Genomic DNA, 15397 nt, shown 5'->3' with positions numbered 1-15397 from the left:
ACTCCAAGCACTCAACAAACACAACTCCTAGTGAAACAGATGATAGAAGAGATATTTGGCATCCAATGAGAACAGGAAAAGCATGAGCAAGTATTAAAAAAAAAAAAAAAAAGAACAGAACCAAAATAAATCAAATGTCAACACCCCTTTCTTTTAGTTATAATTCTTGCAATCATGAACAGTAAAACGCTAAAATGCAGTTAATTCTCTACAAATGGTCATGTTTCACCTAACTTGTAGCCAAAATCTCCTCTGAGAATTTTTAGCAAGAGAGATGTAATTCACTGGAGAACTGTAGCTTAAGAAAAAATCAAGCAACAATCTGTTAATACATAGTTCTTTTAAGATACAGCTAATGCTGCATTTACTAAGTTATGAGCTTCTACACATTTACAGGGAGAGAAAAACATAATTATCACAGTGCTAACATGGGTGGACAGCCTACAATTTTTGTCCAGGTTAGATAGTATTAGTGAAAGAAGAAATTACAAATTAAATGACATTTAGGGTCAAACGCAATAATTCAAGAGTAGCTTTAAACCTTTCCCAGTAAATACTTAAGTGGGCAGAATTCATAACAACTTCAATTACCTGTTCCAGCAGAAGTCTGTCTCATATTTACTTTTCTCTCTTTTCTCTGCAGAAAACCACATTTCACACAGTGACAGATGAAAATTAGCAGGTCCCTTTCCCTCTGAGAAAAGTGTCCTTTTGCTTGCGATGTGCATTTCAATTGTGTGAATGGCTTAGTATATACTATTTTTTTAGTCAAACCTTTTTTAGGAAAGGCTACACTGTCACAAATAAATGCTTTCAAATGAAAAGTCAGCGGCTAGCTCACAAACTGCACTGAAGAACAACTGCATTTTAGAATGCACTCAGTAGGGCAGGTTCTTAGGCAGTGTAAATCCAAACAGCTCTTATCACAGTGATGCCACAATATTTTACACAGGATGAAAATCCCATTCTGGTTTTGTCAAAGAATGAATAGAATAGGATCATATTTTTAATGTATCTTTAGTAAAGACTTAACTACAGCAATCTTCAAAGCATCCTTGAAAACCTCCAAAACAAAAGTTGAGATATGTAAAATAAAATACAAAGCAGTAGACGACAGGAAAAATAGGTGCCCTTTGTATTCTTCTCCTCCCTTCTCATAACTCACAAGTTACAAAGGTCTGATTCATGCACAGTAAGCCAAGAAAGTTCACATTTTTCAGTACCAGTAATGCTGGGCATCTGTAAAAGTTCTTTTAGTGGAAGTACATTTTAAGGGCATGAAAATTCTTCCAGAAATGTGCTTACCTCTTCCAGAGCAAGGTAAATTAGAATTTCCTTGGCATTTCTTAGCACTTTCTTCAGATGATAATGGACAATAACTTGGGTGTTCACACTTTTTCCCAGTCCATCCTTCTTTACAGTCACACCTTCCACAATTACACTGTCCATGACCTTTACAAAGAACACAATTACAGATTAGTTCCATACCAATGATAGATACTAAAAGCTCATGATTAGATGAAGTTTATCAAAGTTGTGGTTTTATTAAATGATCAGGCTGGCAAAAAATACAATCAATTCACTATATCTATTTTTTTCTGAAAATAGCACTGGTCTATCATTCCATTTGAGCCATATTTCCTTTTATTTTTTTTTTTTTTGTTTAAGGGATGTTTTGCCACTTGGCACATATTCCTCATGCAAAAGGGTGGAACAGAGGTTACAAATACACATTTATCCACTGTCTGGAAAAGTGGAGCCATTATAAGGCAATATTGAATTTACCTTTATGTTCTTATTTTTCTACCACAGTTGCAGCATATTCTCTATGTAATATATCAATATCATCTTTTATCCACCTGCAATCAACACGATTTACTAGAGACAAGAAATATCACTCCAATTCAAAGACTCAAACAAGTACCTTCTACTAAATTTTGATGTGCAAATAATGAAATACTGGACATAATCAACTGTCATTTCAATAGGGCAGTTGGATGTAGTTTTGGTATCTCATTAGCTAACTTGAGTCTTCATGACCATATCTGAATATAACAACATAAACACAACTTTCACTGTGCAAATTGAGGTGAGGAGAAACAACTGAACTCTATAGAAGCTTTTCCAGAAAACATGACAGCCAGGAAGATACGGGAGAAGCCCTCCTGAGAACTGAACCTGGAAAATCATTCAAACAATCTATATGAATGTTAACATAACCAGATCAAGAAAAAGTAAGCTAATTGCCCAGCTCCCTTCATCATGTGCATCTTTGCATAAAGCAGCAGGATTCTGGCAATACAAAATGTTCCTTGCACTGGATGAAGAAAGCTTGAGCATCAGCAAAAACATTCTTTGCCACAAAATCAAATATTTATTTTCATAAGCTCTGACCGCAGGTTCGATCTTCTCTCACAGTTTTCACATAGTCATCGTCCACTGGACACAGGACCCCAAAGCATTGCTCTGATGTCCACTTGTCTATCTAGGTTCTTCTTGAAAACCATAGCAACACAGACTTTATATCTCTTTCTAAGTGTACTTGCATATTGTATTTCTAAAACTTATGTATTTATCAGTTCACAAGGAGAAAATGGGAGAATACAGTTATTATACAAGTTATCAGAGTAGTTCCCAGAATACAAGTAATTAATTTAACAATAACTTTTCTTTACATTAGTTATTTGTTTCCCTTGAAAAGAGTTAAATTCTTCCTGTTGTTTAGAGGGTAGATTTAGATCAGATATAAGGAAGAAATTCTTTACTGTGAGGGCAGCGAGACCCTGGCACAGGGTGCCCAGAGCAGCTGTGGCTGCCCCCTCCCTGGAAGGGTTCCAGGCCAGGTTGGACGGGGCTGGGAGCACCCTGGGCTGGGGGAAGGGGGCCCTGCCCGGGGCAGGGGGGTTGGAACTAGATGATCTTCGAAGTCCCCTCCAACCCAAACCATTCTATGATTCTGTGATTCTGTCCTTTTCTTTCATGTGTACCTGCTGACAGGTTGTAAATTGGACATATGTTCCCTGAACCAGATAAATACTTACGAGAGGATGGTGTTTTTTCATATAATGTTTTCTTTGCTGGAGCCACAGCAAAGGAGCTAATGAGATGTGTGAATGTAGGAATTTTCCTACTGAAGCCTTTTTTTTTTTCTATGTTAAATCATAAAAGCTATTCTCTCTTTAAAGGAGAATCACTTTAATGTTGTGAACACCTGTGAAAGAAAATCATTCAGTAACATACTGAACAGCACTTCAGATGTTAAAAGAAGACATCCAGTTGCCAATATCAGGTACTGCAAATTGACAGTCACCCCAAGTCATATGAAGCTTCTGGAGGGAGCTGCTGTGGTGTGATGCTAAATCCTCACAGCAGGGCTGTCAATTCCTGTCAATTGTAGTTAATGAAATGAACACAGCATTTCATTCAGTTACAGTAAAGCTCTTTACGTGTAAACATGATTTCCTACAATTTTAATCTGCTACTCAGGACAATGTGATTTCCTGTCTCTACCTATTAGGTAGAAAAAACGAGACAGGAAAAGTTTTATATCAGTTCCATTTGATGTAGCTTTTAAGAGACATGGATTATTCTCCCTAATCTGACTAATCTCTCTTGGATTCATCCTAAATCGGTTTACAAATAATTGGAAAATAGGATATTTTGCAGACACACTGAACGCATGCACACTTCCTGAACTAAGTACATTTATTTCACATAAACAAATAAAAAAGCTATCCAGTTAAAATTCTGCTAGTAAATATTTGATTTAATTACAGATTCTTTTTGTCTGCAACAATAAATAAAAATTAATACTTATGCATCTTATCTATTTCTGAAACTGGACTAAAGAGCAGGATTATAAGACATTGTTCACACTGCTTTATGTGAAAATGGATTTTTTTTGCAATCTATTTGAGAAATTCATACTTGGATGTCCAGATAAGGCTAAATTAGGCTTTTCTAAAACATAATGGAAAAGGAAGGGATAAGAATAAGTAGTAGTACTAAAATTTTTACTGATTAGATAGAAAAACTAAGCTATACTTCAACATGAGTTTTAGTCACATCAAGCAAGCCCTATGAGTACCTCCTTCTGTATCTCTCTTAAGGTTTTCACATTTACAGTTATCTCTGCGTAATAAAGAACACTGTACCAGTCCTTAATCAATGTCAAATGGCAATATCTTCCCCCCAACTCCTTTGTAACTGTCCATACTTCATTACACTCTGCTTTCTTACAACCATTACCACCCTGGGCAGCAGCAGCAGCAATAGCAATAATGTTTGGGAAAGAGGGAGTTCAAGACTTGTTTCACTGATGCAGCATTATCTGTAGATGCCACAGGTTTGCTTTATTGCAATTAGGTTTGAAATGCTGATTTTTTTTTAGCTTTGTATTCCTTAGATGATGCTGACATTTTGATCAGTACCTGAGTGCTAAAAATATACTCGGCAACACAATAATACATTCAAAAATTGACAACATCTCAGAGTCAATCCTCCTGCTGCTCTCATGACTGTAGTTCTACATACTTCCAGATTATTAATTAAATAAACTTATATAACATTTGTAGGTAGTTGAAACAGAAACAAGCAAATGAATTCACTGAAGGTTTTTAGAAATGCCTTTTTTTCTCTCTCATTCTATTAGCTAGTGATTCAATGATATTTTGTTGTGGTTTGGGCCTGGTTGGCAGCCAACCACAATGCAGCAGCTCTCTCTCCCTTCCCCTCCGGCAATGAGAAGGGACAGAGAGCCAGGCTTGGGGTTCGAGATGGGACTGGGATAGGGAAAAAATTCCCCTTTATGGTCACAAGCAAAAGGCAGACTCGTTAGGGGAAGAAAAAAAAGAACATACATTTATTACAGACACTAACAACACATAACAGAGTAGGACAGTGAGAAGTATTGCCACATCTTGAGAACACCTTCCCCCACCCCTCCCTTCTTTCCGGGCTCAGCTCTGCTCCCGATATCTCTACCTCCTCCCCCAGCAGCGCAGGGGCAGGGAATGGGGGTGCATTCAGCACTGCCACTTTCTTCATCTTCGGTGAGGGGAGTGTCTGGAACTTGTTCCTCCTGCTCCATCGTGGTTCCCCCTCTCACAGGAGACAGTCCTCCACAAACTTTCTCCGATGTGAGTCCCTCCCATGGGCCACTGTGTTCCCCACACTGCTCCGTCATGGGTCACTAACTTCCTCTGACTGGATTCTCTCCCATGGCTGCAGCCCTTCCCAAGCTGCTCCAGCATGGGACACCCCCGCATGCTGCAATCCTCCCAGCAGCATGGCTACCTTTTCCCATGAGACCCCGGCCTTCTTTGGGCATAGAACCTTGATCATGCAAGCAGGAGCCACAGGCCATGAATCAATGTCTGTTCCACCATAGATCTTCATGGGTGGCAGGGGGGGCCGCCCTGCTGTCTCACCACAGGATACAGGGGGGTCTCTGCTCCGGCACACCTCCCCCCTCCTTTCTTCCTCCGTTCCTCCACTGACCTTGGTGTTCATGCAGCTGCAGCAACTCCTCCTCACAAGTCCGACTGCCCGTCACCACGTCCCTTCTTAAATACGTTATCGCAGAGGCGCAGCTGATTGGCTCAATTTCCCAAACAGAAGTGGAGCTGGCTTGGAGCTGGGGGAGCTTCGAGAAACTTCTCACAGGGGGCCACCCTGATAGCCCCCTCCCCTGCCACCAAAAAACTCCACCACTCACTCAACCCAGGACATATTTATTAAAAAAAAAAAAAAAAAAAAAAAACAAAAAACCCTAACACAACAGTTGAGAAAGATTTCATGTTTATAACAGTCAAAGAAGAGGCTAAGAATTTTATGTATCATCATGTTTGTTTCAGCCTTCTCTCCCTATTACAGACAACTCCTACGATCTTTCTATGAGGTATCTCTCATTATAGTAATAGGAGAATATATCACATCATTATTTTCCTTGATGTGACTGCATTCTTCCTATTATTGATTAGGACAGAACAGATTTCTACAGGACACATTAAAGCTGATAACCTGTAATCTGTCAAGTCCCTTTGAAATCACCCTTGTTTCTTCTTGCAAATTCCTGTGTGTACAAATAGCATGGTGCGTAGTGATCAAAGTCCTTCTCTCCTGCCCAGTATTAGCATCTTTATTGGTAACTGTACAAAACTGTATGCAAGTTCTCACTCAGAATCTCAGCTTTTGTTAGTTAACACATGGCGCAACAATCTAAATATACTGCAAACCCTGGATGGCTGGACGGACCTTAACTAATCTAAATATAATGCTCCGAAGTACAAGTAGAAGAAAAAATGAAGGTGAAAGTATGTAAGATGTACAGTCAGTGATTTATAGCTGGACCACACATTCATATTTTCCACGTATTGATGCTCTACTTGTTCTTAGGTCAATTGGTATTCTCAGGGTACTGTTTTTCATTAACTCATTAATTCATTTTTTCTCTAATTTCTTCAGCTCATTTTTCCTCTCCCTGCCATATAACATGACATAACAAATAAAATTTGATCTAACAAATTTTAAAATTTAAATTTCCCCAAGGAAGAATATATACATATATCTTAAAGTTTCAACCAATCTGCAATTTATGTTAGGTTATACTGAAGACAAGAGCATTAGAAGGGAAATGGGCATCTAAAACTATTTAGTATTTACAGAATTTTGTTAAAAGGCTTAATAAAAAAGATATGCTTTAAGAAAGCTTTAGAACTGGAAACAATTTTTTAACAGAATTATGTCTTTTAATTTATAAAGTCCACTCCCCAAAAAATCAGCTTGGTATATTTTAGTTATATTTTAGGAAAATGAGAATTGGAGCACTAAGGAAGAGCAAGATCAGACCAATTGGATGCTTTTGTTATAATACTGCACGCAGTTTCCTTTAATATATATTCCTTACCTGAACAGAAGTCATCAGAATATCTGTCATACACTGTTTTGCAGTTTCTTTCATCACACTCACAAGTATCTCCATGAATATCTCCCCAGTCACCAGTTGGGTCCACATCATGGCATGTGCACTCCCCACATACACATGTGCCTAGGAAAGAGAAAAAAAAAAAGAGACAGAGGTAGAAGATTAACTGAGCAATTTAGAGTAATAGTAGTTTGATTACAGGAATTTACAGTTGTGATTTTTCTGCTCTTACAGGAGTGCAGTTTCAAAGCTGTAAGTGTTAATCCTATGATTTAAAACCCTCTATGATTATTTAGTAGTAATACTTTTTATGAACAAGTTGTCTTCCTGTTCAAGTTTCTTTTTACTGTTGAGCCTTGTTAGGAATCAACAGAAAAATGTAGTGCATAGAACCATTGTAAATCTTTGACATCAATAGTAATTTGCCTTGACACTAATGACAATAAAAATCAGTGCTGTTTAAATGACTTGGGTTTGGGCAGAGTGGATTATTAATGATTGTTACAGCATAAACATTTAAACTATAAGAGAATCCAGACTCTAATCCAGATGAAAATGTCTAGGAGGTCATTATTTACCTAAGAAGAACACCAGCACAGATCTACATGAAGATTATATTTTTTCCACTTTTCCCAAGTCAATATTCATGGCCTCACCCTGTTGTTTAAAATAAGAAGGGAAATGTGAAATATGACAGAGATACTAATTTGGCATAACCTTACTGATATATAGAGAACATGCATCGTACTTTAATTAGGAAAAGTAAGAACAATAAAAGACAGTTTCCTTATTCAGAAATCCAAATATGCTTCAGGGCCATACACTCACTAGTTTTTTCTGAGGTGCCAATGGCCACAAAGAACCAGCCTAACCTTACAGATGCATGCAGTTCATTTCCTGAATAGTAACTTCATCTTCTGCTACTCCACCAAAGTCTTTATCTTCTTATTCAGATTACTCTGAACAATATAATGCATTTGAGGACAACAGAAGAGCCTGACTAGAGAGTACATACAGATATATAGGCACATTCTCTAAAACGAGAAGGTCTACACAATCATGCATGCATGACAGTTACATGAAGCAGGAAGAACTGCCCGCCCTGATCACTGCTAAAGCCACCAAGACAGCCCTCAAGAGATTTGTGCTGGATTTTTTATACTTTCAGAATTCAGTGACATTACTGAAGGAGAAGAAAAAACACTGACAACAGTGTTTACTGCTGAAGTCTCAAGACAAAATGAGCCTACGTGATCTCTGTATTTGAACCAATGGTTCAATTTCATCACAATTAAGTGAAGTTTTCTAAATGTTCTCAGGATAATTAGATGTTCACACTATAACAAATTTTGTCAGTAGAGATGTTTTTAAGAGAGATATCTATGTGACTTGCACTTACGTTCCACTGTAATTATTCTGGGCTACTGCCAAAAAAAATAACATGTTTTTTTAACTCTTTGTTCAATGAAGCCAAACATAGCAGCTAGTGGAAAGCAACCTTAAATGTGATTTCCTTTTTTTTTTTTTTTTTTCCGAAAGTGGCAAAATTAGACAGAAGTATAAGGTAAAATTCAAATTTTGGAATTTTGTGCAAGTAAAATCCCATGTAGTTATAAATGTTGTGTGAAATCTACCTTTCCAGCTCTGTATACATTCCACTGCATTGTTACTGAACACTTCGTACCTGTTTTTTCAGGTTGCAGTAGAAACTAAAAGCTTTGTGTTTTAATTTTCCCAATTCAATTGTGGGTCCTTGGTCTTCTTTAACAGTGGATTGACATACAGTCCTGTTGGCCTTACAGCACCATTCCATTCAAAGTCAAAAATCTTCTAATATTTTATTTTGCAGGATAGGTCACTTGCCAGAGCAGATGTACTAACAAATTATCCTGCTCAGTCTTACTACAAAAATGAAGGATGAGAACAACTTCGGTGAGCTTAATCCAAAAATGGGCGTGGATTTTTGTAGATTTATACCTAAACACAGGTATCTACCCACTCACTTGGAAACATATATCCAGATTTTAAGTGAGAACAAACTAGAAACTATCAGCAAACACAATCTATGTCCTACTGCAGAAAATTCATATTGTAAAATAAAAGCAAGCTATATAAAAATGCATAGAAGGAATGTGTAAATGACACACCTCTGTTGCTGCAGATTTTGCCATCTGGAGATGTGCATCTTTTCTTGATCTCCCAGGGGGTGATGTCACACTGGAATTCACATTTATCTCCATGCCAACCAGCCTCACAGTAACAGTTTCCACAGTAACACTTTCCATGGCCTTAAGCCAAAACAAATTTTATACAGTGAGAAAGAGGCAAGTTTTTAAAAGGCATTAACAATTTAACTATTTTGATCTTTTATTTTAAAACTTTTAGTGATAGACTCAGAATAAAAAAAATTTATAGAATGTATGTGCCTACATAAAATAAGACAAAGGATATCTGAATTATACTTTTCCCCAAGTCTGTTTTAAAACATGTTTACATTTAATCACATATTAAATCTAATCAATAAACACTAAGAAAATAACATCAATGTTTTTATATTTGTAAGCTTAATTTTTGAAACTTTATAGGTAAGTTTGGAAGGTGGTAAATATGATAGTTAAAATTTAAGCACAGCTTTAAATGTTAAGATAGGACACACTTTCCCACCATACTTGGCATGTCTAAGAAGGCATTGTGTGTTCTTGACTCCTCGGATAATTCCAGCAGAAGGGTGTTGCTATACAACAAACAGTCTACATTATATACGGATTTCCTTCTTACCTGTTAAGAAGATTTTTGAGCATGGATAAACCAGTTCATGAAAGACAAGAATTAGTAAAATTAACCTTTTAGATGTTCAGTGAACAAACCATACATCTCCCAAAAAGATATTTGGGTCCCCTGAGGCTTGATGAAGCCAGCTCCTGAACATTTTGATCCATTAGTGGACTTCTGCTATGTGCTTCAATTACACAAAGCATTTAAATTAAGTAGCTGCAACACTTACTAACCTTAAAGCTATAAGGTAATTCTTTACTAAAAGGATCAAATCAGGATCTTGTCCCTTATTCCCTCTAGGTATGCTAAGCTTAGTAGTCTTGGTCATGTCTATCACAGTCTGGTCAACTTAGATCCTTAATTATCATGAGTGCAAAGTTAGACCTGTGGAATACAATTTTTTCCTGTTTTTACAATTACACATGGAATTTTCATTACAATTGTTTGGTTACATATTGAAAAAAAACAGAAGATAAACATACCATCTTAGATAACTAAGCAACAAAGACAGTCTAAAATAATGTTTATTACCAATAGGTTGTTCTTGAACAGTGGACAGGAAATAAAAGGAAAAATGGTGAAGGAGTAAGTTAATTTGATCTACTGGCGATTTTTGGAGATTAAAACATTACTACTTCATTCTTCATTCACACTTGTATAGTCCTCAATCAAATATAAATTAAATTGTACAATTCACCACTACCTCTTGCTCTTGACTGAAAACAAAATCACTGCATTAGAGCAAAAAAAGCCTTAGATAAAGATCAGCATCAGAATTTAATTTGCTAGAAACCATGATACTTTATTAAGATTAAGCTGCACCTTGATTCTAAAGCTTATATAACCTCAAACAAAAAGTGATACAGTCAACTGACTCATAAAAATCCAGCTGAGGCTGGAAAAGCTTGATATATGTTTGCAACTCTTCCCCTCCTAAGAACTGATTTGATTAAAAAATGCAGTCCCCTTGTGCAAAGATTAAAATGCATGTTATCCGTATCTCACCATGGCATCATATGATTTTCCAGGATAAAATCCCAGCTCACATCTGCAGGTTTAGAAACGTGTGTAAATAGAAGCTTTTGTTTTTTCATTAGTTTGATCCTCCTGAGTTAGCTTGCTTTGAAGACAAAATCTTCAAGACCTGTCTATACCTTCAAGGGCAATAAAGGGTATGTAGCAACTAAGTAGGTGCTACACAAACTGTGAAAGTACAACAGGCACTGATTAGGTTCACCCTTTCTGTGGAGAATGTCCAGGGGGCATTGCTAGCTAAGCAGAACCAGGTTGGAACACTGTTTCTTTACTACTTCATCAATAAACCTAAATGATTCCTGTGGTGCAAATCCTGTGGAATGAAAGACAGAATAGAGGGTATTAAAGGAGACATCAGGATGGGAAAGAGAAGCAATAACCATATAGGAATGTGAGGTTTGCTTCTTCTGTCATGAAAGTAGGTACCTTTGACTCTCAGTTCATTTGCTGTCCATTTTTTCTGCTTAATGCCTGGTTCAGCATATGGTTACATACTGTAGAGGTGTGTTAGAAAGCTAAGCAAAATCTAACACAACCTACATGCACAAACTTTTCAGTTTACAATAACCTAAGTCAAGCATACCGTCAGTTTATACCTTATATTTACTTTAGAAGGCTCCAAAACTTACCTAAGGTATCAGGGCTTTTACACTGATGAATGACAGACCTTAAAGACTTGAATCTACCAACATTTTTTTGTCCTTTTATATCAGCATACTTTGATTTCTACATACACATAAAACAGGGATGCATCTGGTCTGTTTTGGAATACGCACCAGTGGATGAAACAAGGGGAAATAAAAGCTGAGGAAAACCTAACAATATAAACCAGCAGTAAAACAGGTGTGGGAAAAAAAAAATGACAAAAACAGCAGAAGGAGAGTTTACTGGATCTAAATAAATGGTAAATTTTTGTCATATTTGGTATCATATGTAATAGTTACAAGCAAATAAATATAAATGGAATCATTGGCACATAAAAATTATTGCCCTCCACTCATTTTATTTTAGGCAATTACTGGAAATATTATACTCTACTCCTGGATTTGGACTTCAGAGGACTGTTATGTTTACCTTCATTTAAAATCTCTGCCAAATTCTATGCAAATAGAAGTTCTTTTTGCCTTCAAAAGCACTTAAACAAAAATAATTTATTTTGTTTTCTGTGTAAGGATAAAGACAGATAAAGCTAATTTACAGAAATACTCTCTATACACACACAGAGCAAGCACTATTATCAGAGTATGAATAGTCTAAAATCAGTTCTGAACCCTCCTGTATGCATACAGATACGGTATGCATGTGTATAGCTTGAAAAATATTTGTAGCACCTTCCAGCTCAAAGACAAGCCTCCCTTGTAATATAGGCAACAGCGTTTATAATGCCATAAATGGTGTGTATTGCACAATATCTAATTGCCAGGTTCCTATCTTATAATGAAATGAAAGCACAGTTTGAATTTTGGTTGCTTTTCTATCAGCAGAGTTCACTCCATCTTATTCTCTTGTCTTTCCTACGAGAGATTAAATTTTTCTTCATTCACTCCTTTCCCTTTTTATCTCCTGAATTGCTTCTGAGTTCCCATCCTACATTTATTTTTGTTCTTTTTAATTTTTGCTTCCTTGACAAAATTCTTAATCTGTTTTTCTTTTTTCTTTTGTTTTTTCTTTTTTTTTTTTTTTCTATGTCCTTCATCTTGCTCTCATCTGTGCCACAAAGCATTCACATTTCTTATATTCTACCAAAGACAGACACACTAAGCTATGAATTACCTTAGTGAATTACCTTGGATAATCCTCTTTGCAGTTCTTCCAAAAAGAGGAGGATGTCACAGGATTTCTTCATTCTTTAACCTACTGCTTAGCTCATTTTTGCATCTGAAATTCTCACTTACAATTTGCAAGGTAAATTCTTGCAAATATAGTTACTTTTACTTTAATTCATACATTCATTGAAGATATTTTGCAGGTCCATACATTCAAATGATTTTGTAACAGCCTATATTAATCTTCACCATTCTTGTACTCACTAAAATACATACCTGTACAGATCTCTTCTGTCTCATCATCTATGCATTCTCTGTCATCACATTCACAAAATTTACCATAGACCAGTCCATTTCCTTCTGAGTTTGCACATTTACACCTGCCACACTGACACGTGCCTGTAAACATTTAAGACAGTACTCAGTGATTGCAGTTTATGGGAAGAGTTTCATCAGAGATGGTAGGTATTTTATTTCTGAGAAGGCTGAAATCTAAATATCATCCAGGGGAATGGAGCAGGGGAAGAGTGTGAGGAGTCCTCCCCATGATGAGGAAGGAATGGCAGAAACAATGGGTGATGAACTGACATCAACAACCATCCCCTGACCTCTGCGTTGCTGGTAGGGATGAGGCAGAGAAATCAGGAGCAAAGCTGAGCCTGGGAAGAAAGGAGAGTTGGGGAGAAGGTGTTTTTAATATGTGGTTGTGTTTCTCATTGCCCTACTTGTTTGACTGGTAAATTAGTGGTGCTGATGGTGTTCAAATTAAATTGATGTTCTTTCTTTTCCATCCCCAATGGAGTCTGTCTTTTGCCCATGACCATAATGGGTGAGTCATCCCTCCCTGTCCTTGTCTCAATCCCCAAGCCTTTTGTTTTATTTTCTTCTCCTCATCCCTGAGGGGGAAGAAGTGAGTGAGCACCTCTGCTGGTGCTCAGTTGCCCTCTTGGCTTAAACAACGACACATGCGAAGTCAGCTTTAGATATTATATATTCTACCCACTGAAAGGAGAAAATTTAACTTAGTCATCTTCTCAAGAATGAAGCCTGCTTTTATCCAATTCCACAGCCATGTTACATGAGAGTAACAGAGCATGACCACTGAGGACCTGAAAACTGTCTGCCTAAGTGCACAAAGTTTCTTTGCACTCTAGTCTCTACTCCCTTTTCTACAGCTATTATCTGAGGATTAAGATTTTATAAGTATAGCCTTGGATAAAAAGCCAGGAATCAAAGGAAGGAAACACTGGTGAGGAGCATCTTCATGAAGACCTTATGATCAGATGTCAGGATAAAAGGACTCAAGCTAGTAAGGAATTACCACAGCAATATATTAATTATACAACAGACAAGCTAATTGAAGAGAAATACATTCATAACATTGTTTAAAAAAAAACATAAGTATTATAATACCATATCAACAATTTACTGCAAAATGCATATTTTTCCAATGGTATTGATGTCCACATTGCGAGTTATTTCATTCATTTGAAGAACTGTAGGAACTGCTGTAATAGTATCTTGTTATTTCAGGACTCTGACCCAATCTAACTTTAAGCTTTTAGGGCTCATTTTCTTCAGTTTGTGAGTAATGTCTCAGAAAAGAGTAGATCTTACAAGAACATTAAGAGCCGTAACAAAGACACTTGCAGATTTGTCACAAGAAAGATGGGTTTTATCCATGTCAGACCAGCAAGTAGTTTGAGAACACAGATCTGCCTGAGATTCTCCCTCAATCTAAGTGCCCACAGCGCTCCCAAATGCTCCTTCGGAAGTGTAGAGCAGTTTTTTCTTGCAACTTAAACGACAATAGAAGACTTTCTGACATAAGGAACAGCCAAAGCACTCAGGTGATGCAAAGAATGGAAATGGGTTTGTAAACAGATCTCTCTCCAGTCACCTCTGGTCTGGTCACACATTTGCTTCTTGTTCTTTTGTGCAGGGTTGTCCCCTCACCTCAGTGGCTTCCTTTCTTCATGACCCACTGTCCCAAACAGAAGAAGTTTTGGTTTTTGCTCTCAGGGAAGGAAGAATCCCCACTTTTCCCTCAGAGAGTCTATTTGACCTACAGTGCCGTTGCTAGGGCAAAGCAAACAACCGCTATCTCTTCCTCCTCCTGAACAGTTTCTAGTTTGGAGCATAATGCATGATTAATCATAAATAAACATATTAAGGAGTTATACAGTCAAAAAAAGCAAAAAATATTATAAAATCATATTAGAAAAATATTGCCATGCCAGTCATGTAAGACGCCCCTTTCTCCTACCTCTATAAAATATTGCCATGCCAGTCATGTAAGACGCCCCTTTCTCCTACCTCTATCACCTTTATTAAAACTGTAACTGTAGGAACTTTGTGCAATACCATGTTAACTGGGACCTTGTCATCAATGGGCTTGCACAAGCTGCTTCAGCAGGGACTGGCATCACTATGCCAGTAAGTATAGTTTAAAAAAAAAATAATTAATTCACAAGACTTACACTCCTCATCTTACATCCATCATATTACATCCATCATATTATAGAAAACATGGTTATTGACACAAAGGAACTCCTCCAAAATAGAAGTCTTATGTTGATATTACACGACTAGTTTGCAGAAACCATTTTACATTTCACCATTACAAATGTAGTACCAGTCTTATTAAACATTATATTTATCCAAACAAAGAACAGAAGAATTAGGTTCTGCAACAAACTTGACCAGTCTAAAAAAGTAAACTTTAAAAATGTTTGCAATAACTGATATAATGAAATAATAATAATACAACTCATAATACAATGTAAGTAACCTACAGACCTAGAATTATTTACTATAATTACTTGGATAATAAATACAAATAAAGATTTTGAGGAAATTTTCTTATTTACAGATAGTTTGCTAACAGGAAAAAAAT

At 36.8% G+C, this 15397-nt stretch overlaps 1 protein-coding gene across 1 annotated transcript in view; it reads right to left on the bottom strand.

Annotated features, from left to right (window-relative positions):
• Positions 1-15397, bottom strand: part of ITGBL1 (integrin subunit beta like 1) — a 158644-nt gene that overhangs the window by 79177 nt on the left and 64070 nt on the right. The window contains exons 4-7 of the mRNA XM_032997038.2: positions 12778-12900; positions 9073-9213; positions 6908-7048; positions 1306-1452 (exon numbers count right to left, since the gene is read on the bottom strand). Of these exons, the coding sequence (XP_032852929.1) occupies positions 1306-1452; positions 6908-7048; positions 9073-9213; positions 12778-12900 (552 nt within the window). The remainder of the gene's footprint in view (positions 1-1305; positions 1453-6907; positions 7049-9072; positions 9214-12777; positions 12901-15397) is intronic.

This window comes from Tyto alba, unplaced genomic scaffold (assembly GCF_018691265.1).
Source record: "Tyto alba isolate M040663 unplaced genomic scaffold, T.alba_DEE_v4.0 Super-Scaffold_45, whole genome shotgun sequence".
NCBI classification, from domain to species: Eukaryota; Metazoa; Chordata; class Aves; order Strigiformes; family Tytonidae; genus Tyto; species Tyto alba.
Note: the sequence above shows the minus strand (reverse complement) of the source record. Positions and strands in the feature narration are given on the sequence as shown.